This window comes from Melospiza georgiana, chromosome 2 (genome assembly GCF_028018845.1).
Source record: "Melospiza georgiana isolate bMelGeo1 chromosome 2, bMelGeo1.pri, whole genome shotgun sequence".
NCBI classification, from domain to species: domain Eukaryota; kingdom Metazoa; phylum Chordata; class Aves; order Passeriformes; family Passerellidae; genus Melospiza; species Melospiza georgiana.
In genome coordinates, this window is record NC_080431.1 from 120609343 (window position 1) to 120633520 (window position 24178).

The 24178-nt window shown below is 70.5% G+C and overlaps 3 protein-coding genes and 2 non-coding genes across 6 annotated transcripts; 1 reads left to right on the plus strand and 4 right to left on the minus strand.

Annotated features, from left to right (window-relative positions):
* Positions 1 to 2609: 2609 nt before the first annotated feature.
* On the minus strand, positions 2610 to 4770 carry RPS11 (ribosomal protein S11). Its single transcript, XM_058045317.1, has 5 exons — positions 4687 to 4770; positions 3804 to 3935; positions 3555 to 3630; positions 3014 to 3143; positions 2610 to 2768 (listed from the first exon to the last, which is right to left on the minus strand). Exons 1-5 carry the CDS (start codon positions 4699 to 4701, stop codon positions 2645 to 2647), a joined length of 477 nt encoding a protein of 158 aa, XP_057901300.1. The 5' UTR covers positions 4702 to 4770; the 3' UTR covers positions 2610 to 2644.
* Positions 2855 to 2944, minus strand: LOC131080764 (small nucleolar RNA SNORD35). Its single transcript, XR_009114198.1, has one exon. It is a non-coding gene; the product is annotated as a small nucleolar RNA SNORD35 (small nucleolar RNA).
* Positions 3388 to 3471, minus strand: LOC131080765 (small nucleolar RNA SNORD35). Its single transcript, XR_009114199.1, has one exon. It is a non-coding gene; the product is annotated as a small nucleolar RNA SNORD35 (small nucleolar RNA).
* Positions 4771 to 6655: 1885 nt separating the features above from the next.
* On the minus strand, positions 6656 to 15398 carry FHIP1B (FHF complex subunit HOOK interacting protein 1B). Its single transcript, XM_058018617.1, has 14 exons — positions 15355 to 15398; positions 14942 to 14983; positions 12914 to 13175; positions 12587 to 12835; positions 11824 to 12210; positions 11045 to 11203; positions 10880 to 10966; positions 10597 to 10764; positions 10348 to 10427; positions 9989 to 10161; positions 8403 to 9347; positions 8156 to 8334; positions 7718 to 7880; positions 6656 to 7006 (listed from the first exon to the last, which is right to left on the minus strand). Exons 3-14 carry the CDS (start codon positions 13049 to 13051, stop codon positions 6735 to 6737), a joined length of 3000 nt encoding a protein of 999 aa, XP_057874600.1. The 5' UTR covers positions 13052 to 13175; positions 14942 to 14983; positions 15355 to 15398; the 3' UTR covers positions 6656 to 6734.
* A 4888-nt stretch (positions 15399 to 20286) lies between these two features.
* On the plus strand, positions 20287 to 24123 carry CCKBR (cholecystokinin B receptor). Of its 2 annotated transcripts, none has more exons than XM_058018619.1 (5): positions 20287 to 20538; positions 21322 to 21630; positions 22230 to 22485; positions 22552 to 22679; positions 23147 to 24123. In XM_058018619.1, the coding sequence occupies exons 1-5, from the start codon at positions 20382 to 20384 to the stop codon at positions 23662 to 23664; spliced, it is 1368 nt and encodes a 455-aa protein (XP_057874602.1). In that variant the 5' UTR covers positions 20287 to 20381; the 3' UTR covers positions 23665 to 24123. The 2 variants fall into 2 exon arrangements, with proteins under 2 accessions (XP_057874602.1, XP_057874603.1); XM_058018620.1 differs by having other exon boundaries at positions 21379 to 21630.
* The last annotated feature ends 55 nt before the right edge of the window (positions 24124 to 24178 follow it).

Sequence of the window (24178 nt, forward strand, 5' to 3'; positions counted from 1 at the left end):
ACGGATCAGCCAGGCTGGGGCTCTGCTGGGCCAGGCTGGAGCTCCTGGGGCCATGGATCTGCCAGGCTGGAGCTCCTTGGGGCCATGGATCAGCCAGGCTGGCTCTGCTGTGCCAGGCTGGAGCTCCTCGGGGCCATGGATCAGCCAGGCTGGAGCTCCCTGGGGCCATGGATCAGCCAGGCTGGCTCTGCTGTGCCAGGCTGTGCCAGGCTGGAGCTCCCTGGGGCCATGGATCAGCCAGGCTGGCTGTGCTGTGCCAGGCTGTGCCAGGCTGGAGCTCCTCGGGGCCATGGATCAGCCAGGCTGGAGCTCCCTGGGGCCATGGATCAGCCAGGCTGGCTCTGCTGTGCCAGGCTGTGCCAGGCTGGAGCTCCTTGGGGCCATGGATCAGCCAGGCTGGCTCTGCTGTGCCAGGCTGGAGCTCCCTGGGGCATGGATCAGCCAGGCTGGGGCTCTGCTGTGCCAGGCTGGAGCTCCCTGGGGCCATGGATCAGCCAGGCTGGCTCTGCTGTGCCAGGCTGTGCCAGGCTGGGGCTCCCTGGGGCCATGGATCAGCCAGGCTGGGGCTCTGCTGTGCCAGGCTGTGCCAGGCTGGAGCTCCCTGGGACACGGATCAGCCAGGCTGGCTCTGCTGTGCCAGAGCACCCTCCGGTCCCCACAGCCCCAAAGGCAGCAGTTCCCGCTCTGCAGCAAAGCAGGAAAGGACAAAGTGCCCCACTCCTGCCACAGGAAGGGGTTGGTCCCTTGTTTGTGAGAAATGGGGGTCCCCAAGGGACACAAACCACTCCCCTCACCACTGCTGGGAGCTGCCTCCCTGAAAAACCCAAATGCGGCAGCTCTGAGCGTGTCCTGAGGGTTTAGGAGGGATTAGGAGGGATTAAGAGGGAAAGCTTTTAGCATGAGCTGTCCCTGTGCCATTCTGGGGGGCAGCAGGGCCCCACAGCTCCCAGCAGGGCTGACACAGCCCGCCCCCAGCTCAGAGCCCCGCTGAAATCACAGTTTGGGGTTAAAACCAGCCTGCTGGGGCAATTCACAGGGGAGGCGCATCAGCCAGGCAAATCTGCTTAAGGGAGTGCAGGAGGAGGACTAATCACTCCGGGATGAAGGCTTGGGATAATCTCCCAAAGAGCAAATAATGGGGGATTGAGGTGTGGGGGATGCAGGCTCCAAGCAGCCTGTGCTGTGTCCTGGCCCTGGGGGAACTGTGGGGGCAAACAGCACAAAAACAGCACAAACAGCACAAACCCTCGGTGCTGCAGGGCTCAGAGAAAAACCCCAGTGGCTTTTGGCCCTGGGAAGGGTCAGCCCAGGGCAGCTGAGGGCACAGAGCTGCCACAGGAATCATCACAGATGAGGTTTGCACAAGGCCGGTGCTCCCAAACCCCCCAGTGCTGACAGACTGCAGCTGGACAGCGAGGGGGCCCTGCAGCAGGACCCCACCCCATTCTGGGAGCCCCCAGGAGAGCAGGCTCAGGAAACCCAGGACCCCTGGCACACCTGGGGATGAGCCCTGGGGTACCCCTGGCACACCTGGGGATGAGCCCCGGGGCACCCCTGGCACCTCCTGGCACTGGACACCAGCAGGAAACCCCCAGCCAGCTGGAAACCCTCGTTTGTCCCTGGACCAGGTCCCTGGTGCTGCACTGCTCTCTGATTTCCAGTGCACAGTCCCGTGGTTCTGGCAGGACCAGGAACACAGCCACGGATGCCACCAAGCCCCAAAAATCTGAATTTGCTGGGAATTGTGTGAACGTACCTCAAACACAGAGCTTTCCTTCAGGAGTCTGAGCAGGAAGAGTGGCTCCAGCTCCACCCTGGAGCTGCAGCTCCAGCCCACAGCCAAAGGTGTGGGGCTCACCTGGAGCAGGTGAGGCAGCCAGAGGTCCTGGAATCAGTTTGGGCTGAGGGACCTTGAAAGCTCACCCGGTTCCATCCCCCTGCAGGGACAGGATGCTTCAGGTCCTGTCCAACCTGGCCTTGGACACTTCAATGTGAAGGTGACACTGCCAGAGCTCGCCCCAGGTGCTGCCACCAGTGCTGAACCCCTCATTCCTGCTGAACCCCTCATTCCTCAGGGCCCGTCCCTGTCACCACCAGGTCACTCCACACTCTGAGTTATTACCAAACCCACACCCAGCACCTGCTGCAGCGGCACTGGGAAGGCAGACACAGCCCAGAACAAACCACACTGACCTGGGGCACAGCAGGGGACAAGAGCAGCTGCAGTGTCCCCTTGTGCTGTGACCTGTGCCCAGCAGCACACCTGAGCCCTCTGCTGTGACCTGCGCCCAGCAGCACACCTCAGCTGTGACCTTGTGCTGTGACCTGTGCCCAGCAGCACACACCTGAGCCCTCTGCTGTGACCTGTGCCCAGCAGCACACACCTGAGCTGTGACCTGTGCCCAGCAGCACACACCTGAGCTGTGACCTTGTGCTGTGACCTGTGCCCAGCAGCACACACCTGAGCCCTCTGCTGTGACCTGCGCCCAGCAGCACACCTGAGCTGTCCCCTTGCGCTGTGACCTGCGTCCAGCAGCACACAGCCGAGCCCACACGTCACCGGTCCCAGGCTGCACCACACACAAGTCATTGAGCTCACACACAGGGGGTTCCACCTTCCCAACATTTATTGCTCCCACAGGTGTCAGAACTTCTGGAACTGTTTCTTGGTGCCGGCAGCCTTGGTCACCTTGAGCACGTTGAAGCGCACGGTCTTGCTGAGGGGGCGGCACTCGCCCACCGTCACGATGTCCCCGATCTGCACGTCCCTGCAATGACACCTGGGGGTCAGGGAGCTCCTGGGGCTCACCTGGCCCCCAGAGCCTCCTCCTGGCACAGCCAGAGCCTGGAACCTGCCCCCGGTTCAGTGGATGCCAGAGGCATTGTCAGCAGCCCCTCAGCTGGGGCACTCTGCAGACCATCGTGAGTTTGAACATCATGACCTGTGGGCAGGCTCCAGGAGGACGGGCTATGTCCCTGCCAGGCGTGGGGACAGCCCAGGGCCAGCACGCACCTGAAGCAGGGAGACAGGTGCACAGACATGTTCTTGTGGCGCTTCTCGAAGCGGTTGTACTTGCGGATGTAGTGCAGGTAGTCGCGGCGGATGACGATGGTGCGCTGCATCTTCATCTTGGTCACCACACCTGCAGCAGGGGACACGCGCCCAAGGGGCTGCAAGGGCTCTGCCAGGATCCCCGTGCCCCCTGGCAGCGACGGGCACCAGCTCCAGGAGCCTCCCCTTGTTCACGGCCCTCGGTGCCAGCCCACAGCCTCCCCGTTTCTGTGACAAACCCCACCCGGGCTCTTCTCCAAACCCTTCTGACACACCTGCTAACGCTGCCCACAGCGCCACGCCACACCCCACGTGCCCCCAGCACACCTGGTCCTGTCACAGCATCAGTACAGCCTTGTGGCAGTGTCGTCATGCCCACGCGGGCTCGGCAGACCATCGTGAGATTGCCATCATTTGCGGCTCCAGGACCCTCGGGGCTGGCTCGCCTCGGCTACCTGCCCCACAGCTGCCCCGGCACTCCTCCGGGGAGGCTCCAGCTCACCTGAGAGAATGCGGCCCCGGATGGAGACGTTGCCCGTGAAGGGACACTTTTTGTCGATGTAGGTGCCCTCGATGGCCTGCAGAGACAGGTGAGTGTCAAGTGGGCACACACACACAGCCCACGTGCCACCAGAGCCCAGAGAGCACTCACACACAGGTGGGGAAAGCCAGCAGAGGCCTCGAGTCTAAGCAGCACCACCAAGGCCACCACCGAGCCATCCCAGCACAGCCCCCAGCCCAGCCCCCTCACCTCCTTGGGGGTCTTGAAGCCCAGCCCCACATTGCGGTAGTAGCGGGGCAACTTCTCCTTGCCTCCCTCACCCAGAAGCACCCGCTTCTTGTTCTGGAAGATCGTCGGCTGCTTCTGGTAGGCGCGTTCCGTCTGCGGGGAGAGGCAACGGGGGATCAGCACCGGGGGCAGCCGGGCACCGGGACCCCCGGCAAGAGGAACCCAGCACCGAGTGAGCCCGGCCCCGGGGCACCGAGACCCCACAAAACCCCAGAGCCCCCGCATCCTTCCCCCCAGCCCCGGGACACCGGATCCTCTGCCCTCCCCCAAACTCGGGGCACCGAGGCCCGTCCCGAGCTCCAGGCACGGAACGCTCTGCTCCCCTAGCCCGCACCCGTAGGGCACCGGGATTCCGCCCGCCCCTCCGCCCCCTGCCCCGAAACATGCCCCCCACCCTGGGTAAAGCCCAGGGCACGGAGGTTTCCGCTGCCCCGGAACCCCGGAGCGCGGCACCCTCTGTGCTCCCCCGCCATCCCGGAGCACCGAGAGCCGCCCCCTCCCCAAACCCCGGCCCATCGAGACATCCCCGGCCTCGCCGGCTCCGGGATTCCGGGATTCCGGCTCCCCTTCGCTCCACCGACCCCGGGGAACGGGTCTGCACACTGAGATCCCCCACGCCGCCCCCTCAGTACCTCCTCACGTCCCTAAGGCACTAAGCGCCCCTCCCGCCGCCCCTCCCCAGTCCGGGCCGCCTCCCCCGCGCCCCCCACCACCGCTGGGCCGGTATCACCCGCTGAGGGCCCCCCCGGGGCTGTCCCGGGCCTGTGCCGGGCTGTCCCGGGCCTGTGCCGGGCTATCCCGGGGCTATCCCGGGCCTGTCCCGCGGGCCCCGCGCAGCGCCCACCTGCGTGTCCGCCATCTTGGCGAGCGCGGCCGGAAAGAGGCCGCGGAGCGCGCGGGGCGCGGGTTAACCCGGGGCGGGGCCAGGGGCAGGAAGTGATGTCACGAGGCCGGGGTGCCGCGGCGGGGCCGGAAAGGCGGGAACGGCCCCGGAATTCCTGAGGGGAGCGGGCACGGAGCGGGCCCGAGAGCCCTGGCTGTGCCCTCCGTGTGCCGGCTGCAGGGCACACCTGCAGGGATGGGCACTGCAAACCCCCCCAGGCAGCCCCTGCCAAGGCCTGAGCTCCCTTTCCATGGGCAAATTGCTGCTGCTGTCCCAGCTGAGCCTGCCCTGGCCCAGCCTGAGGCCGCTCCCTCTGCTCCTGTCCCTGTTCCCTGGCAGCAGAGCCCGACCCCCCCGGCTGTGCCCTCCTGGCAGGGACTTGTGCAGAGCCACGAGGGCCCCTGAGCCTCCTTTGCTCCAGCCTCAGCCCCTTCCAGCTCCTCAGGGATTCTGCAGCCCCTTCCAGCTCCTCAGGGATTCTGCAGCCCCTTCCAGCTCCTCAGGGATTCTGCAGCCCCTTCCAGCTCCCTCAGGGATTCTGCAGCCCCTTCCAGCTCCTCAGGGATTCTGCAGCCCCTTCCAGCTCCTCAGGGATTCTGCAGCCCCTTCCCAGCTCCCTCAGGGATTCTGCAGCCCCTTCCAGCTCCTCAGGGATTCTGCAGCCCCTTCCAGCTCCCTCAGGGATTCTGCAGCCCCTTCCAGCTCCTCAGGGATTCTGCAGCCCCTTCCAGCCCCTCAGGGATTCTGCAGCCCCTTCCCAGCTCCCTCAGGAAATCTCCACCCCTGCCCTGGACAGGCTCCAGCCCCTCCCTGTCCTTCCTGAACTGATGGATCCAGCCCTCCAGGTGTGGCCTCAGCAGAGCCGGCACAGGGCGCTTCCCTGCCTTGCTGGCCGCACTGTCTGTGCTACAGACAGGACCTCACGTGGGGCAAAACCCCCAAGAGATGAGTGGGACTTGGTCACAGATGGATTGGCAGTTGTGAAAAGGCTCGGCTGCAGGGCTGGAAGTGCAGCTAACGCAGGCAGCACCTCCAGGTTCTGGCCCGGGCTGGCTCCGTGTCCCTTTGCTGGCTGGCTGACATTGCACACTGCTAGGGCAAGGCTGGATACAGCTCACCCCACTCTGCCCGGAGCACCCGTGCAGCTGGAGAAAAGCTGGAGAAACTCACAGGAATAAAGACATGAAGTACTGAAATCCAGAGATTGTGCAGTCCCTGTTCCCACAGGTCACACAGCCAGGGGGTGTTTGGGACACAGAATGGAGCCATGGCCCAGAGGGCTCAGTACCCCTAGAACCCCCCAGGAGATACCACCACTGGCTATCCCCACCAATGGGGCTCCATCCCCTTCAGCCTCATTCCATCCCACCCCCATCTTCATCCCCATCTCATCCCAAGTATCTGCATCTCCACCCTCACCCCAGGAAGAGTGGGAAACCTCTGCGTGAGGGCCATGAGGGGGTCCTGGCGGTGTCCCCAGGGGTTGGTGCTGGATGGGAACTGCGGTGGCACCCGGGGGCCAGCGCTGGCACCTGCTCCATGAGCTGCCTGCTGTCCCTGACAGCCACAGCCTCAGCCAGGGCCTGTGCTGCCCCCAGACCCCCAGAGCCGAGGGGGGAGCAGCCAGGGCTGTCCCAGGCCAGCAGCAGGACAGTCACCGCACCGTGCAGGGGGGCCCTGGCGGACCCCCAGGCCGAGCGCCGCACAGAGCCCCGGGAGGCGCTGCCCTCAATCAGACCCTTTATTGCCAAGGGTTTACACAGCACAGACACACAGCCCTCCCCATGCACAGCCCGCCCAGCCCAGCCCCGGGGCTTGCATAGAGAGCGGCCGGCCGGCGGGGCCGAGGGGGCAGAGCCAGCCCGCCCCGCGCCCCCCGCCCTGCGAGCCCCGGGGCTCCCCAGGGTCCTGCCCTGCTCCCCCGGCGGCGGCGGGGCCGGCCACGGTGCGGCCCGGCCCGGCCCCGCGCCGCCCCAATAAATTAAAAAGGTCCGGGTTAAAAAGGGGGCTCACTCCTCGGGGGGCTCGGTGAGGAACGGCGAGGTGACGGCGTGCGCCTGGGCGATGGCGGCCAGCTCCTTGAGGAACTCGCTGAAGATGACGGCGCAGTAGACGGCGTTGCGCACTCGCAGGGCCTCGCCGTGCCGCGCCGGGGGTCCCAGGGGGTGCAGCCCCCCGTCCCGCAGCCCCTGCAGCGCCAGCTGCGCCGCCTGCCGCGCCCGCGTCGGGCTGTTGGCGTGCCGCAGCAGCAGCTCCCCCAGGGACGGCTTCCGGCTGCGGGCTGGGGGCACGGGGGTCAGGGACAGGGGCTGGGGGACCGGGACACACAGCACAGCCCCCAGCCCGGGCACACAGTGCAGCCCCCAGCCCAGACCCCAGGGACAGCTGCCGGCTGGGGGCACGGGGGGTCAGGGACAGGGGCTGGGGCACAGGGACACACAGCACAGCCCCCAGCGCAGCCCCCAGCGCAGCCCCCAGCCCAGGCACCCAGGCACACGGCCCCCAGCGCAGCCCCCAGCCCAGACCCCAGCCCGGAGCCCAGGGACAGCTCGTGGCTGTGCACACACACAGAGGGGACGGCACCCAGCCCCCAGTGCAGCCCTCAGCTCCCCCACACCATCTCCAACCCTCCTTATCACACAACACACAACCCCCAGGCCCCCTCCCCAGTCCCTGCACAGACCCCTCACCCCACCCACACACCAGACTCCCAAAGCAACCCCCAGCCCACCCCACCAGCCACCAACCAGCCCCTTGCACAGTGCAGCCTGTTGTGCAGACCCCAGCCCTGCCATGCAGCCCTCACCCCCTGCACTACACACTGTGCAGACCCCAGACCCCGGGCAACACACAGGGCAGCCCCCAGCTCCTTGTTTAACACAATGTACAGCCCCCAGCCCCACATGCCTGTCCCAGCTGCCTGCAGAACTCGCAGCCCCCCAGGCAGCCCCCAGCCCCCCAGGCAGACCCCAGCCCCCAGCCATGTCCTCACCCAGAGTGTCGGTGCGCCGCAGGGCCGGGACAGCCCCGGGCCCCTCGGCCCAGTCCAGCCGCCCCCGGGCAATCAGGTACTTCTTGGCCTTGAAGAGCAGCGCTGGGAAATCCTCTTGAGTGGCAGCGAAGCTCTCGATCTTGTTCTTCACCGAGCCCAGCACCTGCAGGACCACAGCACGGGGGTCCCCACAGGAACAGGGGTCCCCATCAGACGGGGTGTTCCCTTCAGCACAGGGTACCCCAACAGGAATGGGGGGAGGGGGGGTCTCTGCAGTAACAGGGGATCCAGAGGGGGTTCCAGCCATGGGGGACGTGGGGCAGGGGTGGGCTGGGCAGCACAGGGCAAACTCAGCAATCCTGGGGTTAAAAAGGGTTAAAAGCCTTTCCACCACCCTCCCGTGACTCCACGAGGGCAGGGGCTCCCCAGGGGCCATACCTGGAGCAGGGATTTGACGCTGGGCTGGAAGACCATGTTGGTGTTGAGCAGGAAGGAGCGCAGCAGGGGCTGGGGGTAGCAGGCCAGCTGGGCCACCAGCCCGGTCAGCAGGAAGTTGACGTAGAGCGAGTTGTGGGGCATGTTCTCCAGCTTCCCGAAGAGCACCGACACGAAGGGGCCTGGGGACACGGCGGGGTCAGGCAGGGCCCGCCGGGAGCCGGGGCCCTGGCCGTGCCCCCGTGCCCACCTGTGAAGGGCTGGCTGGGGGGCGGCCCCACCGCCCGCGGCGGGCTGGCCACCACCTGCGCCAGGGGGTCCGGGGGCCGCGGCGGCGCCCGCCCGGGGCCCGCGTCCCCCTCGGGCAGCGCGGCGAAGCTGGCGAAGGCCTCCTCCTCCTCGTGGGACAGGGGCGGCTCGGGGGGCTCCGTGGGGGCGGCCGGGGCGCCCCCCGCGCCCCCGTTCTGCATCTCGGCCTCGATCTCCCGCAGCTCCTCGGTGAAGGTCTCGATGGAGACGCCGGCGCCCGGGGGCTCGGCGGGCACGCGGGCCAGCAGCTCCTCCAGCAGCGAGTCCACCGAGGGCAGGGGCTCCCAGCCGGGCGGCCGCGCCCCAGCGGCCCCGTTCGGAGCGCCCCCGCCGCCCTCCCCCTCGCCCTGCGGGCTGCGGCGCACCTTCTTGACGGCCACGTCCCCCTCGGGCCGCCCCGGCTCGGCCGCGCCGTGCGCCCCGTTCAGCAGCGTCCCCCCCTCGCGGGGCTCGGGGCCGGGCCCCCCCGCCCGCGGCTCGTCGCCCCCCAGGGCCCCCCCCGGCGCCTCCCGCGCCCCCTCCTCGGGCAGCCCCCGCTTCTTAGTCCGTGGCGTGGGGGGCCCGGGGGGCCGGCCCGGGGGGCTCTCGGGCTCGGGGGCGCGCGGCTCCTCGCCGTCGTAGGGCGCCGACCACACGCGGCAGGCCCAGGCGCAGCGGTCGATGCTGTGCCGCGCGTCCCGCAGGTACTCCAGGTAGTTCCTGTCCAGCTCGGCCACCTCGTCCCGGGGCCCGGGCCGGGCCGGGCTGCCCGCGGGGGGCCCGGGCGAGCGGGGGGCCGCGGCCTCGGCGGGCGCCGCGCCGCTGGCCTGGCGCATGAAGAACGACAGGCGCGACGGCGTCGAGGGCTTCGGGGCCGGGGGCGCGTCTGCGCCGGGGCTGCCGTGGCCTGCGGGGACACGGGGCGGCACCGCGGTCAGCACGGGGGTCAGCACCGCGAGTCAACACCAGGCTGGGGCTGGGGGAATTCCAGGTGCCACAGCGGTGGTGGCACAAGGCTCAGCTGGCAGAGGAACGAGGTCCTAGCGGCTGCAGAGGTGGCACAGGAGAGCCCAGTGCCAGGACAGGCTCGGGTATGTGGGGGGATGGCATGGCACGGCATGGCACGTCACGGGGGACTGTGGCAGGATGGGGTGGGATGGGGCTCAAGCTGCCACAGGAATGGCACCAGGGGCTCAGCGCTCAGCTGGGACAGAGTCCAAGGGGACAGCAAGGCAGAGCTCAGCAATGGGATAGGATGGGCCACGGTTTGAGGGGGCCATAGGGATGGCACAGCTGGGACTATCAACAAGTTGGAGCAGGGGCGGGTTACAAGTGGCCATGGAGACCCCAGGAGAGGGCCCCACATCAAGCCAGGAGGGGGTTGGGGTCTAAGGGCCACAGGGACAGCATGGGACAGCTCAGTGCCAAGCCAGGGTAGGAAAGGAGTCTGAGGGGCTGCAGGGACCCTGGGAGAGGGCTCAGTGCTGGTACAGGATCCAAGGGGCCACGGGGAGGCCGTGGGGGTCTCTGAGGGCCGCAGTGGCGTACCCCTGGCCCGGGCAGGGGGCTCCTCGTCCCGGTCGCGGGGCGGCGGGGGGCTCTCGGGCCGGCAGCAGCGCGGGATCAGGGACAGGAACTTGGCCGCTGTCTTCCCGTAGATGTCCAGGTCCCGCACCGCCCGCTTCTGGCTCAGCATCACGTGGCTGCAGGGCAGCAGGTACCTGCGGGCAGGTGGCACAGGGCAGCTGCAGGGGACACACCGGGACCCTGCACAGGACCCCAGCCCCTTCACAGTGGGGCAGATGATGTGGCTGCCTCACATCTGCATGCCCACCTGGGACAACACCCCAGGCCCATCCCAGAGGAGCCCCAGAGAGGGCCAGCAGCAGATGATCTCACTCCCTCACCTGAGCACCAGCTGCAGCATCACATCCTCGCAGTTGAGGCTGAGCAGCGTCCGGAAGAGGCTCAGGGACACCATGCACAGCTGGGGACAGTGCAAGGTGTCAGAGGGGCAGCAGAGCGGGCAGGGGGCAGTGCACCCACCCCCTGGCAGGACAGGGGAAGGGGATGGGAATGGCACAGGGATGGGGACACTGGGGATGGGATAAGGATGATGACAGGGTGCTGGGGGGCCGAGGGGGCACGGGGCTCACCCGGGAGTTGCTGTTGATGCGGCCCACCAGCGTGTCCAGGATGGTGGTGTTGTCGTGCCGGTGCAGCAGCACGAAGCGCAGGAAGGTTTTCAGCAGCGCCGTCTCGCTGACGCTGCGCAGGAACAGGTCCAGGTACGCCGTGCTCGCAATCATCTCCTCCACCGAGGTCTGCACGAGGGGCACGGGCAGCTGGGGACGGGCACCACGGGGCCCTGCCCACCCGCAGGGGCAGTGGCATGGGCAGGAGACCCCCATCCCACCCCTGCTGCCGGGGGCCCCTCACCTTGTGCAGCGCCGGCCCCATGACGGGCACAAGGAACCCGTTGTGGACGTAATCCACCAACTGCTTCTGCACCAGCGGGTGGGCGACCTGAGGGGCCGCAGGGGCGTCAGGCAGCCCCTGTGGGGCTGGGAGCCCCTCTCGGCCCCTCGCAGCCCTCAGCCCCACCTGGATGACGGCGTTGCAGAACTCGAGCGAGTTCATGAAGAGCACGAGGGAGGAGACGCCGATCCAGTCCTCGCGCCGCAGGAAGTGCCAGTCGTCCCCTCGCACCTCGATCTTGCGGGGCAGGGAGGAGTACAGGGCGCTCAGGCCCGTGGCCAGCACCTGGAACACATGTGCTCTGCTGCCCCGCAGCCCCTCCGGCCGCTGCACCCCGCCAGCCCTCCCCAGAGCCCAGGAGCCTGCCCCACAGACCTGCCCCACTGCAGCGCTCCAGGCAGGGCAGCTGGGCTGGGCCCTGCATCCACCGCTGCACTGGGCCCTCCACCATCCCCAAGCCTCCCATCACCACCAAGTCCCCCCATCATCTCCAAGCACCCTGCTCCCAGGCCCCTCATCCCCAAGCCCTCCATGGTCTCCAGGCTACTCCGTCACCTCCAAGCCCCCCATCACTTGCAGACCTTCCATCACCCCCAGACCCCCCACCATCTCCAAGCCCTCTATCATTTGCAAGCTCTCCGTCACTCAGCTTCCATCATTCCCAAGTCCCTCCTAATCCCCAGCCCTGCCCCCCACCATCCCCAGGCCAGGGCAGGACTTTTCCCTCTAGGCCTGTCCATGGCTCTTGCCCAACCCTGTGCCAGCAGTGCAGGATCCCAGCACAGTCCTGGGGAGGGGAACGCTGCCCCAGGAGGGGAATGCTGCCCCACAGGGAGGGGAATGCTGCCCCAGGAGGAGGGGAACGCTGCCCCAGGAGGGGAACGCTGCCCCAGGAGGATCCATACCGGGCAGAAGTAGGAGTTGTCGGTGATGGACTGGGCCACGGCGCGGTTGCTGGCCGACATGGCCATGATGAGCAGCAGCGCGTCCCGTGCCTGCTGGCCCCGCGCGCCCTCGTGGTGGATGAAGGGGATGAGGAGCGAGAAGATGATGAGGTTGGCGGGGCCCTGGTCCGTGTGGCTGTGGAAGAAGAGCTCCAGGATGGCGGGCTCGCGCGCCACGGAGACACAGAGCTGGTTGAGCAGCAGCACCAGGCTGTTCTCCAGCGGGGCCGAGGCGGGCTCGGCGCACACGCTCAGCAGGCGCAGCAGCGGCGTCAGCACCGGCTTGTGCCGCAGCAGGGGCTGCCGGGCCTGGCTGATCAGCATCTCGTACAGCTTCAGCTGCTCCACCTGCACACGGGCACAGCAAAGGTACAGAGACCACCCGGGCCTGCTGCTCATGCAGCACGACCCAGCCCGCTCAGCCTCGGCCCCAGGTGCCACATCCACATGGCTGTGAAAGCCCCCAGGGCTGGGGATACCAGCACTGCCCTGCGCCATCTGGGACAGGGCTGCAGGGAATTCCTTCCATGAGGAACTTCCTCCAGCACCACAGAGTTTTCAGGACGGCTCGGGCAGTCTCAACCCCAACCCAACCTGAACTTGCCATGGGACAGTGCCCTACCCTTGGCCTGGCTGACCCCCAACCCAGCGCCTTCACCCTTGGGATCCAGCCTGTCCCAAGGTCCCCAGAAACCCCCCAGCAGTGCAGAGCCCCCACTCAGACCTTCCTCTCCTCTGTGAAGTCGCCCTGCAGATGCCAGCACAGGAGCCGCTCCAGCAGGTTCTCAGCAGCCACAAACTCCAGGATGGGCCCGCAGGCCATGTCCCCGTCCCCCTGTGCCTTGTCCTTGTCCCCGTCCCCCCAGGGCCGGTCCTCAGCCAGCAGGTTCAGCATCTGGTAGGTGTTGTTGCGGACGGCGCTGAGGTCGTCGGGGGCCGGTTTGCTCCCGCGCCGCTCCAGGATCCGCAGCACCTGCGGGAGGGAGAGGGGCAGCAGTGGGCGCCGGGGGCCGCAGGGTCGGGGATCCTCGCCGCCCCCAGCCCCGCTCACCTGCGCCCAGTGGTTCTTGAAGACCATGAGGCAGGTCTCGGGGTCGGCGGTGACGGGGGGCTGCAGGCTGGCGCTGCGGGGGGCTCGCTGCCCGCCCGCCCGTGGGGTCAGCTTGCTCAGCCAGCTCATCCTCTCCATGGGCACGGGGTCACGCGCGGCACCGGGGCGCCCCAGCCGGGCTGCACGCGGCCTGGCACCACCGCAGGGGCACGGGGCAGCGGGCGGGGGGCCAGGGGCCTGTCTCCATGCTGCTGCCAGCGGGCTGCAGGGACAGGGCCATCAGAGAGCCCGGCCCAACACGGCCAGCCCGACCACGGCCAGCCCAACCATGGCCAGCCCAATCTCACCCAGCCCAACCTCACCCAGCCCGACCACGGCCAGCCCAACATGGCCAGCCCAACCACGGCCAGCCCAACCATGGCCAGCCCAACTTCACCCAGCCCAAGCATGGCCAGCCCGACCACGGCCAACCATGGCCAGCCCGACCTCACCTGGCCCAACCTCACCCAGCCCAACCACGGCCTGCCCAACCACGGCCAGCCCAACCTCACCCGGCCCAACCTCACCCAACCCAACCTCACCCAGCCCGACCACGGCCAGCAGCAGGGAGGGAAGCAGAAAGGGGAAGAGGAGGGAAACCAGGAAGGAAGAAAGTCAGGAGGAAAGGAAGGCAATCGAGAGGAAAGGCAGGCAGGAGGGACAGCAGTGGGAACTGGGCCGGGCAAGCGTGCCGGAGCAGCGGTGGCTGCAGGACTCTGGATCCCAGCCCTGCTCACACCCAGGACTGGACTTTAAACTAGGAACTGGCCCAGCACGGGTGTGGGGCGTGCCCAGCAGCCACGGGGACACCAGGACAGCTGGGACAGCTGCCCACCCCCATGCTCAGCAGCACCCACGGCAGCGCTGCCAGGATATTTATAGTGCCCCGTGCCCCAGCACCAGCACTGCCACCGCAGGCACCAGCACTGAGCCCCAGAGCCACAGCCCCGGTGTGCCAGGGGCACAGAGACACCACAGAGACACCAGAGGGGCCCCCCAGGTCCCCATCAGCTCGTGGGGAGGGCAGCGGCTTTGAGAGGCAGTGCCACAGCCCTTACACGGCGCTTGGGGAAGTGAAAGAGCCATTAAAGACGCCCCAAACCACAGAGGCAGGAAGGGAAAGTGGCTGAAGCTGGGGCAGTGGGACACAGCACAGGCAGGGCCTGTCTATTTATACCCCGCTCAGCCCGTCCCACCCACAGCCAGCGCTCGTGTGGCTGCTAAAGTTAGAGCCACTGAATGCCAGGGCAGTGCCAGCCCTGCCACCAGCACTGCGGCCCTGCAGGAACAGAGGCAAAGGCCACAGCGTGGTGTCCCTGCACAGGGAGCTGTGTGACACACGGCCAGAGCCGTGCTGCTGGGACAGGGGCGCCCGCTGCCACCACTCCTGTCCTGTACCAGGGCCCCTCACCCCAAGCTGGCTGTGCCTGTCACATGCCAAAGCACCCAGCCACTGGGGCACAGCACAGGGCCGTGGCTGCACCCCAGTGTCACCCCAGTGTCACCCCAGTGCCACCAGGACGGGCTGAGGTGGGAGAGCACCTGCCCAGGCAGCAAGTACCCAGAGCACTGGGGGTGATCAGGGGCCACCAGGGCAGGGACAGGGCCATGCAGGCAGGACACCGAGGGCACAGGGACACCAGGTGCCACCAGGGCAGGGACAGGGCCACCGGGGCACGGCCACCACGGGCAGAGGATGGCTCCCAGTGCCAGGAGGTTGTGGGCGATGAGCGCCGGCCTGTCCGGCGCACCCGGGAACCGAAGCACCGTGCGGGGGTCACCGAAGGGCCGCCAGGGCGGTGCGGGTGAGGCGAGGGGCTGTCACAGCCGCGGGCCGCGGTTCCCCAGCCCGCGGAAGGCGCTGCTCACTCGGGCATCCTCAGTCCCGGAGCCGCGGAGCACCGGCACCACGGCAGGAACCGGGACGCCCTCGGGCTCCGGGGTCACCCGTAGCGGGGCCCCTGCATGCCGCGGGGCCGGACCGCCTACCTGGGTCAAGGTCGCGGCGGTCCCGTCCCGTCAGCGCCGCACCTGGGGAGGGCACAGGAGGCGTCGGACGCGGGGCCGGGACCCCGGGACCCCCCGGACCCCCGGGACCCCGCGGGCCTCCGCAGGACGGGGCCCCTCGCCCCTGGGCACTGCGGCCCGCCCGGACCCGTCCCCGCCGCGGCCCCTCGCCCTCGACACCGCCCGGGCCGGGCCGGTCCCTCCGGCCCCGCGCGGCCAAGGGCGGGCGGCGGCCCGGGCACCCCGGCACCGCGGCGCAAGGGCGGCTGGACCTGCCCCGCGGCCCGCCCCGCTCCCCGCGCCCCCCCCTCCCGCCGTCCCCGCTCGCCGCGTCCCCATGGCCGGTGCTCCGGCGCCCCCCGGCCGCTCCCGGTCCGCCCGGCGCCGCCGCTCACCGCCCGCCCCCGCCACGGGCCCCGCGCTCCCGACGCCATCTTCCCGCCGCGCCCGACGCACCGCGCGCGCGGCCACGCCCACCGCGGCACGGGGACACGCCCACACCCCTCGGTGGGCGTGGTCTCAGCGGGAAAGCCCGAGCGCTCATTGGCTAGGCCGTGAGCGGGGCGGGGCCGAGGCGCGTGGGAACCGGGACCCGGGATCCGGGACGGGCGGTACCGAGACACCCCGGCACCGGGTACCCTGCACGAGCACCCCCGGAGCGGGGCATCCCCAGGAACCGGGAAGCCCTCCAAGCCGGGCAGCGGTAACCGGGTACCGAGCTGCCGGGACTCCCGGCACCGAGAGCCCCCAGCACGGGCACCACTCGGAACCGGGCACCCCGCTGCCCAGACACCCCTGTACTGGGACCCCCGTAACTGGGCACCCCGGTACCGGGCAACTCTGCACCGGATAACCGGATACCTCAGTAACCCTGCACCGGATAACCCCTGCACGCTGCACTCCCCGGAACTGAGCGCCTCGGAACCGGGCACCCCTGTACCGGGACCCTCAGAACCCCTCTGCCGGGCACCCCAAAACGGGCCCTCCCTGGCCCTGGGCACCTTGTGCCAGATAACCTTGTACCGGGCACCTCTGTGCCAGGCAGCCCGTGCCAGGTGCCGGGAGCCGCCGCCGCCTCTGCCCCGGGCGCTGCCTGGCACCGGCTGTTGTTCCCGGAGCTCACCTGGGCCCCGCACACCTGGCCACGGCTCCGTGCCCCGGCGTGCCCGGCGGAGCTGGCACGGTGGCTGCTCCGCCCAGGTGTCCCCGAGGCCAGCGGTGCCCTGGGGAGCCCTCGTTGCTGGGACACGCCCGGTGTCGCAGGAGCCGCGGGTACCCTGGAGGAGCCGCGCCCGGCACCGGGGCCGGCAGCAGCGCCCGGCAGGTGCTCAGGTGTGCAGGACCCCCGGTTACCGGGACACACGGGATCCCCGCTGAGAAGGACTCCACCGGGACCCTCGGCTCCGTCCTGTCCCGCCGCTGGGCCGGGCTCCATCCCGGCAGCACCGCTGAGCCATGGCCGCAGCCCGGGCTGGCACCGGCACCGGCACCGGACACGGCACGGGGTGAGCGGGGCGCGGCCGCCTCCTGCGAGCGTGGGGCAGGGGCGCCGCAGGGACCCCCTGAGTCCCACCGGTGCTGGGGGGCGGCTGAGCCTCGGAGCCACCGGCAGCCGGGCAGAGCGGGGACAGAGGGACCCCAAATGGGGACAGAGGGACCCCCGATCCCCCTGTGCCCCCAGCCACACTGCCACCCCCCGGAACTGGACCCCAAATGGGGACAGAGGGACCCCCGATCCCCCTGTGCCCCCAGCCACACTGCCACCCCCCGGAACTGGACCCCAAATGGGGACAGAGTGACCCCCGGTCCCTCTGTGCCCCCAGCCACACTGCCACCCCCCGGAACTGGACCCTGGACCCCAAATGGGGACAGAGTGACCCCCGGTCCCTCTGTGCCCCCAGCCACACTGCCACCCCCCGGAACTGGACCCTGGACCCCGCCGGGGACTGGCACTACCGATGGATCAGCCTCATGGTGCTGCCCATCCTTTACAACTGGGTCGTCCTCATCCTCAGGTGCCAGGCAGGGGGGTTGGGGTTGGGGTTGGGGTTGGGGTTGGGGTTGGGGTAGGGGTGGGGGTGTCCCCGCCCCGTCCCAGCGATGCCCCACTCGTGCCCCAGGTGCTGCTTCCCCGAGGTGCAGGAGGCCCACGCGGGGCTGTGGCAGGCCCTGGACGGGCTCAGCGATGTGCTGTACCTGCTGGACATCGCCGTGCACCTCCACACAGGTACGGACACGCAGACAGACACACGGACACACGGGTACACACAGACACACACACAGGTACAGGTGTGTGCACAGACACACGGGCACACACAGACACAGACACACAGGTACGTACACACTCAGACACGGGCGTGTAACCTCACAGACACACAGGTGTGTACACTCACACACAGACGCACAGGTACAGGTGTGTACACACACACACACACACACGTGTAGGTGTGTACATGTATGTACACACACGTGTGCACTCCCACCTGGTACAGCCACCAGCCAGCCCCACACAGAGGGTGTCTGGGTGGGTGGTCTCGAGTCTCACACCCACCCTCACTCCCCAGCCCCATGGCAGCCCAGGGAGCTGCCAGCGACCTCCCGAGGGTGCCCACCCAGGGTTCCTGTGCCTCCCTGTGCCCCGGGCCGGGCACTGCATGGTCCCCTCTGCCATCACGGGGAGCAGCCCCTGCAGGGCTGGGCGCCCGGGGTGCCACGGCTGCCCTGGCTGCCCCCCAGGTTTCCTGGAGGACGGGATCCTGGTGCGGGACGCCAGGCGGACGCGGCGGCGCTATCTGGGCTCCTGGAGCTTCCCCTGGGACGTGGTGGCCGTGCTGCCCACCGAGCTGCTGTGCCTGCTGCCGGGGGTGCCGAGGGTGCCGGGGGTGCCGGCGGCCCGTGCCAACCGCTGTCTGCGGGTGCCGCGGCTCTTCGAGGCCTTCGACCGGTGCGAGACGCGCACGGGCTGGCCCAACGCCTTCCGCATGGCCAAGCTGATGCTGTACCTGCTGCTGGGCATCCACTGGCACGCCTGCCTCTACTTCGCGCTGTCGGCGCGCCTGGGGCTGGGCGCCGACCCCTGGGTGTGCCCCAGCTCCCCGCGGCTGCTGCGCCGCTACCTGCACAGCTTCTACATCTCCACGCTGGTGCTGGCCATGGTGGGCGACACGCCGCCGGCGCAGCGCGAGGAGGAGCTCCTCTTCCTCACCGCCGGCTTCCTCCTGGCCGTGCTGGGCTTCGCCACCATCACCGGCAGCATCAGCACCGTCATCGTCAACCTGAGCTCGGCGGGCAGCGCGCTGTACCCCGCGGCGGGCCCGGTGCGGCGGTACCTGCGGGCGCGGGGCGCGGGCGGGCGGCTGGCGGCGCGGGTGGCGCGCTGGCACCAGCACCTGCGGGCGCAGCGCAAGCCGCCGGCCGAGTGGCGGGCGCTGCGGCACCTGCCGCGGGGGCTGCGCGCCGAGGTGGCGGCCAGCGTGCACCTGGCGGCCCTGCGGCGAGTGGGGCTGTTCCGCGGCTGGGAGCGCGGCGTGCTGCGGCAGCTGGTGCTGCGCCTGCGGCCGCAGGTCTTCGGGCCCGGCGAGTTCGTGTGCCGGCGCGGCGACGTGGGCCGAGAGATGTACTTCATCCGCGAGGGCCGCCTGGCCGTGCTGGCCGCCGACGGCGTCACGCAGCTGGCCGTGCTGGGCGCGGGGCTCTACTTCGGCGAGATCAGCCTCATCAACATCAAGGGTGAGCCCCGCGCCGCGCCCCGGCGCCCCGCCCGGTGCGCTGCCCTCGGCTCACGGCCCCCGCCCCGCAGGCAACGTGGCCGGGAACCGGCGCACGGCCAACATCCTGAGCATCGGCTACTCGGACCTCTTCTGCCTGGGCAAGGAGGACCTGGCGGAGGTGCTGGCCGAGTTCCCCAGCGCCCGCGCCGCCATGGAGGCCAAGGGCCGGGAGCTGCTGCTCCGCATGGGCCAGCTGGACACCGCGGCCGAGGCGGCGGCGCTGGCGGCCGAGGCCGAGGCGGAGCGGCGGCTGCGGGCGTTGGAGGCGGCCCTGGAGGGGCTCCAGACGCGGGCGGCGCGGCTGCTGGCACAGCTGGAGGCCAGTGCCCTGCGCACGGCCCTGCGCGTCCGGCGCCTCGAGGGACGGCTGCGGCTGCGGGACGGAGCGGGGCGGGAGAGAGCGGGGAGGGAGAGAGCGGGGCGGGAGAGAGCGGGGAGGGAGAGAGAGGGGAGGGAGAGAGCGGGGAGGGAGAGAGCCGTGCGGGATGGAGCCGTGCGGGATGGAGCCGTGCGGGCAGTCGGGACAGCAGGAACGGCCTCACCGCAGCAGCCTGCCGGCCCACAGGGTCCTGCCGGGGGACAGGCTCCCCCCAGAGTGCAGGATTCAACCGGGGCATGGGATGTCCTCAGGGCACACGGTCCCCCCAGGGCACCGGGTCCCTCCGAGGTGCAGGGTGCCCCCAGGGCACAGGAGCCAGGCTCCGCAGGAGGACAGGGTCGTACTGGGATGCAGGGCCCCTCCAAGGCACAGGGTCCCCATAGGGCACAGGGTCCCAGTGACGTGCCAGGTGCTCCCAAAGCACATGGCACCCCCACGGTGCAGGGGCCCCTCAGGGCACGGGGTCGCATTGGGGCACGAGGTCCCCGTGGCGTGTATGGCCCTGGGGGGGCACAGGCTCCCCTCAGGGCGCAGGGCACCCCCATGGCACAGGCTCCCCTCAGGGCACAGGGCACCCCCATGGCACAGGCTCCCCTCAGGGCACAGGCTCTGCGCAGGGCCCGGGGTCCCTCCGGGGCACAGAGATCCACAGGGGCACAGGAGGTCCCCGGGGCTCAGGGGGTCCCACGAGGGGCGGGGGTGCCGCGGGACTGAGGGGTGACCGGAGGGGGACACAGCAGCGACCGCTGGTGTGGGTGACACCGGCAGCTGCTCTTGCAGGACCGGGAGAGGAAGGAGCCGGGACGGGGCCGGGGCCGGGTCAGGGTCACGGAGTCTCGGGATCCCCGGCCCCGCCGCCCGTCCCGGGGCAGCAGGGGGAAGCGGTGACCGACCCGCGGGTGGCGGCCGCCGCCCGGTGCCTCAGGAGCGCTCCCTGCGAGCCGCCCGAGCCCCCCGAGCCGCCCGGGACTGGGCTGCAGCCCGGTACCCCCCGAGCCCCGCTCCCGGCGCTCTCCACGGCCCCGCCCGTCCCCCCCGCCCCGGGCTCGCCCCGATCCCGCCTCCCCCGCGCCCCCCGGCACCCCCCGGGCTCCCCCCGCCGCCGCCGCCGCCCCCCGCCCCCGGCCCGCCCCGCGCCGGGCGCCGCCCCCGCTTATCCAGCGGCGGCTCGGAGCGGATCGGAGCCTCGTCCCCGCCGGAGCCTCCCGGTGCCCGCTCCTTCCCGGTGCCTCCTGCCGGAGGAGGGGCGGGGGCAGGCGGGGGGGGCCCCGCCATGGACCCCCGGCCCCTCAACGAGTCGCTGCAGGAGATGCTCTGCCGCGCCGGGAACGGCACCGGGAACGGACCCGGCACCGGCACCGGCAACGGGACCAACGGCTCGGTCTGCGACCTCCTCCGCAGGGGCCTCCGCGGGCCCCCGGCGCCCAGAGGTGAGAGCGGGGCGGGGGGAAGGAGCGGGATGGACCCGGGAAGGGACCCCCACCCCCGTTCGTGCCCGGCCCTGCGCCCCCCGCCCGCCGGTACCATCCCGCTCCGTCCCGCCGCGCCGCCCCGGTGCTCACCGCCCTGTGCTCCGGTTCCCCCGCTGCCCCAGCGGAGCCGCCCCGTGCCCGCCGTGCCCCTCCTCAGCCGGCACCATCGTCCCGACCCCCGCGGGCTCGGCGGCCCCGGCGCTGCCCGCGGTTCCGATGCGGATCCCGGCGCTGCCGGGGGAGCGCGCCGGGCTGTGCCGGCGGCAGCGGGAGGGCGGAGGGGACTCGGACGGGGACGCCGCGGACACGGCAGCGCCCGCCCCGCGCCCCTGCCCCGCTGCCGGGCCAGGACTCCAGCGGACCCTCGGCCGGGACCACCGAGCCCACCCCTGCCCGGTGCCGCTCCGCGCTCCGGGCGGGACGTGCCCGGTCCCCGCGCCCGACACCGAGGCGGAGGGTGGGCAGGATAGGGCACCCACCTGCATGGGGGTCCCTCGCCCTCGGGGAACTGAGCCGAGGGGCGGGGGGCTCACCCCGAATCCCGGCGGCCGCCACACGCGGGGAAACGATGCTCTCATCTGATGGGTGTGCGCCGAGCCCGCGCCGGAGCCCCGGGGTCCCGGGGCCCGGGCCTGCGCTGGGGCCCCTTTGGGGTGCCCTCACAGCGTGTCTGGGCTGCCCTCGGGGTGCCATGGGGGTGTCTCGGTGGTGGCCTCGGGAGTGCTTTCACAGTGCCTCTAGGTGCCACCTGGGTGCCCTCGCGGTGCCCCGGGTGCCAGCGCAGCGCCGTGCCCGCAGATCTGGACGTGGCGGTGCGCGTGGTGCTCTACGTGCTGATCTTCGTGCTGAGCGTCGGGGGCAACGCGCTGGTGGTGGCCGTGCTGGCGCTGAACCGGCGGCTGCGCACGGTCACCAACTGCTTCCTGCTGTCCCTGGCCCTGAGCGACCTGCTGCTGGCGCTGTGCTGCATGCCCTTCACCCTGCTGCCCGGCCTCATGGGCGCCTTCATCTTCGGCGACGTCGTCTGCAAGCTCGTGGCCTACCTCATGGGTAGGGGGCGACACGGGGGGCTTGTCCCCTCCCATGGGTGGGGCACAGTGGGGGTTTGTCCCCTCCCGTGGGTAGGGTGGGACACGGGGGGCTTGTCCCCTTTCATGGGCGGGGCACAGTGGGGGTTGTTCCCCCCTGTTGTTTGGGCATACGGGGCTTGTCCCCTCTTCTGGGTGGGACGCGGGGGTTTGTCCCCTCCCATGGGTGGGGCACACGGAGGCTTGTCCCCTCTGCTGGGTGGGACACAGTGGGGCTTGTCACCTCCCATGGGTGGGACATGCAGGGTTTGTCCCCTCTCATGGGTGGGACACACCGGGGCTTGTCCCCTGTCATGGGTGGGGTGGGACACGGGGGTTTGTCCCCTCTCCTGGATGGAGCACACGGGGTTTGTCCCCTCTCCTGGGCGGGGTGGGGCACACAGGGGGGCCTCATCCCCGCCCTGCCGGTACCGGGGGCGCAGGGAGGGGGCTCGTCCCTCTCCGCGGGTCCCTGCGGGTTATGCCCAGCCCTGGGCGCACGGAGCCCAGCTCAGGGGGCTCAGGGGAGCCGGGGGCCCGCAGGGTCACGCCGCGCCCGCCGACACGCCCCGCTGCCCGCAGGGGTCTCGGTGGCCGTGTCCACCTTCAGCCTGGTGGCCATCGCCATCGAGCGCTACAGTGCCATCTGCAACCCGCTGCAGTCCCGCGCCTGGCAGACGCGGTCCCACGCGTGCCGCGTCATCGCGGGCACCTGGGCGCTGGCGGCGCTGCTGATGCTGCCCTACGCCGTGTACAGCAGCACCCGGCCCGCCGCGCCGCGCCCGCCGCCCGCGCAGTGCACGCACCACTGGCCCAGCGAGCGCGTCCGGCAGCTCTGGTGAGTCCGGGCACCGGGGGGGACGGGCCCGGGGGGACGCCCGCTGACCGGGGCCGCCCGTCCCAGGTACGTGCTGCTGCTCCTCGTGCTCTTCTTCATCCCGGGCGTGGTGATGACGGTGGCGTACGGGCTCATCTCCCGCGAGCTCTACCGGGGCATCCGCTTCGAGCTGGACGTCAAGAGGGACGTGGCAGGTGAGGGGTGGGGCGGGGGTGACGCTGCGGGTGACATTTGGCGTGGCTCCCGTGTGGGCAGAGTGCCCACGCCAGCAGCAAAGGCGGGGCTGAGCCCTCAGCCCTGCTCCCACAGCGGTGTGCTCCTCTGGGACATCCCCTTTCCCGGGCACCTCCTGGTGGCCTCGGGGTGCAGCGTGTCCCCGTGTCCCCACGGTGCCATTTCCGTGTCCCCTGCACCCATCCCCTGCTCCTGGAGGACGCTCCCACGGTGCTGGGGTGCAGCGTGTCCCCATGGTGCCACGGTGCCATTTCCGTGTCCCCTGCACCCATCCCGTGCCCTTGGAGGACGCTCCCACGGTGCTGGGGTGCAGCGTGTCCCCACGGCCATTTCCATGTCCCCTGCTCCCGGAGGACGCCCCCGCGGTGTCGGGCTGCAGCGTGTCCCTGCAGTGCCGTGGCCATGACCAAGCCTCCTCGCTCCACAGCCCAGCGCGGCTCCGGGGCGGACCCTGCGCCCAGCTGCGACGAGGGTGACGGCTGCTACCTGCAGCTGTCCCGGCCGGGCGCGGCTCTGGAGCTGCGGGCGCTGGGAGCGGCCGCGCAGCAGGACCGGGCCCGCATCAACAGCTCGGGGGCGCAGCTGGCGGCCAAGCGGCGGGTGATCCGCATGCTGGTGGTCATCGTGGCCATGTTCTTCCTCTGCTGGCTGCCCATCTTCGCCGCCAACACCTGGCGCGCCTTCTCCCCGCGGGCGGCGCAGCGGGCGCTCTCGGGCACGCCCATCGCCTTCATCCACCTGCTCTCCTACACCTCGGCCTGCGCCAACCCGCTCATCTACTGCTTCATGAACCGCCGCTTCCGAAAGGCCTTCGGGGCCACCTGCGCGGGCTGGGGCTGCCGCCGCGCCTGCCCCCGCCGCCCGCCCGAGGACGAGCCGCCCATGGCCAGCGCCTCGCTCTCCAAGTTCAGCTACACCACCGTCAGCAGCCTGGGGCCGCCCTGAGCCGCCCCCCGAGCTGGAACCCCCGAGCCCCCCAGCGCCGGTGCCTGGGCCCCTGTGAGCGGGACCCCAACGAGCCCCACGGCCAACTCCTCTCTCGCCAAGCTCAGCTACCCATCCTCAGCAGCCTGGGACCCCCGAGCTAGCCCCCTTAGGCCCCCAACGCCAGTGCCTGCCCCCCCCAGCTGGACACCCCCAGCAGGACCCCCCGAGCATGAACACTGCCCTGCCGACACCCCGTGCCCCCCGGTGCACCGCCAGCCGCCCGCCCGCCCTCCCGGGACACGCTTGCCCGGCACCCCCGGCTCCATCCCAGCGGCCCCGAGCCCCGGCGGGGTGGGAGCGAAGGGCGGCGGGAGGAGCCCCGGGGCCGGGCAGGGGGAGGCTCAGGGAGGGCACCCAGCCCAGCCCAGCCCGGGGTCTCCCCGCGCTGCTCCCCGGCTACAGCCGCAATAAACTGACCCCGAGCCCAGCTGCGCCGCTGCTCCCAGCGCTCCTGCCCGCCGGCACGGAGCCT

Excerpts from the sequence above, each read along its gene's own strand:
- RPS11 (XM_058045317.1), bottom strand. Across the intron at positions 3,631-3,803 it reads GCTTCAAGACCCCCAAGGAG|GCCATCGAGGGCACCTACAT; the intron begins GTGAGGGGGCTG and ends CTGTCTCTGCAG. Across the intron at positions 3,144-3,554 it reads CCGGGGCCGCATTCTCTCAG|GTGTGGTGACCAAGATGAAG; the intron begins GTGAGCTGGAGC and ends CCCCTGCTGCAG.
- FHIP1B (XM_058018617.1), bottom strand. The coding sequence starts at position 13,051 with ATGGAGAGGATGAGCTGGCTGAGCAAGCTGACCCCACGGGCGGGCGGG. Across the intron at positions 10,765-10,879 it reads TGGGGCCGGCGCTGCACAAG|ACCTCGGTGGAGGAGATGAT; the intron begins GTGAGGGGCCCC and ends CCCCTCGTGCAG. Across the intron at positions 10,428-10,596 it reads GCATCAACAGCAACTCCCGG|CTGTGCATGGTGTCCCTGAG; the intron begins GTGAGCCCCGTG and ends CACTGTCCCCAG.
- CCKBR (XM_058018619.1), top strand. The coding sequence starts at position 20,382 with ATGGACCCCCGGCCCCTCAACGAGTCGCTGCAGGAGATGCTCTGCCGC. Across the intron at positions 21,631-22,229 it reads GCTCGTGGCCTACCTCATGG|GGGTCTCGGTGGCCGTGTCC; the intron begins GTAGGGGGCGAC and ends CGCTGCCCGCAG. Across the intron at positions 22,680-23,146 it reads CGTCAAGAGGGACGTGGCAG|CCCAGCGCGGCTCCGGGGCG; the intron begins GTGAGGGGTGGG and ends CTCGCTCCACAG.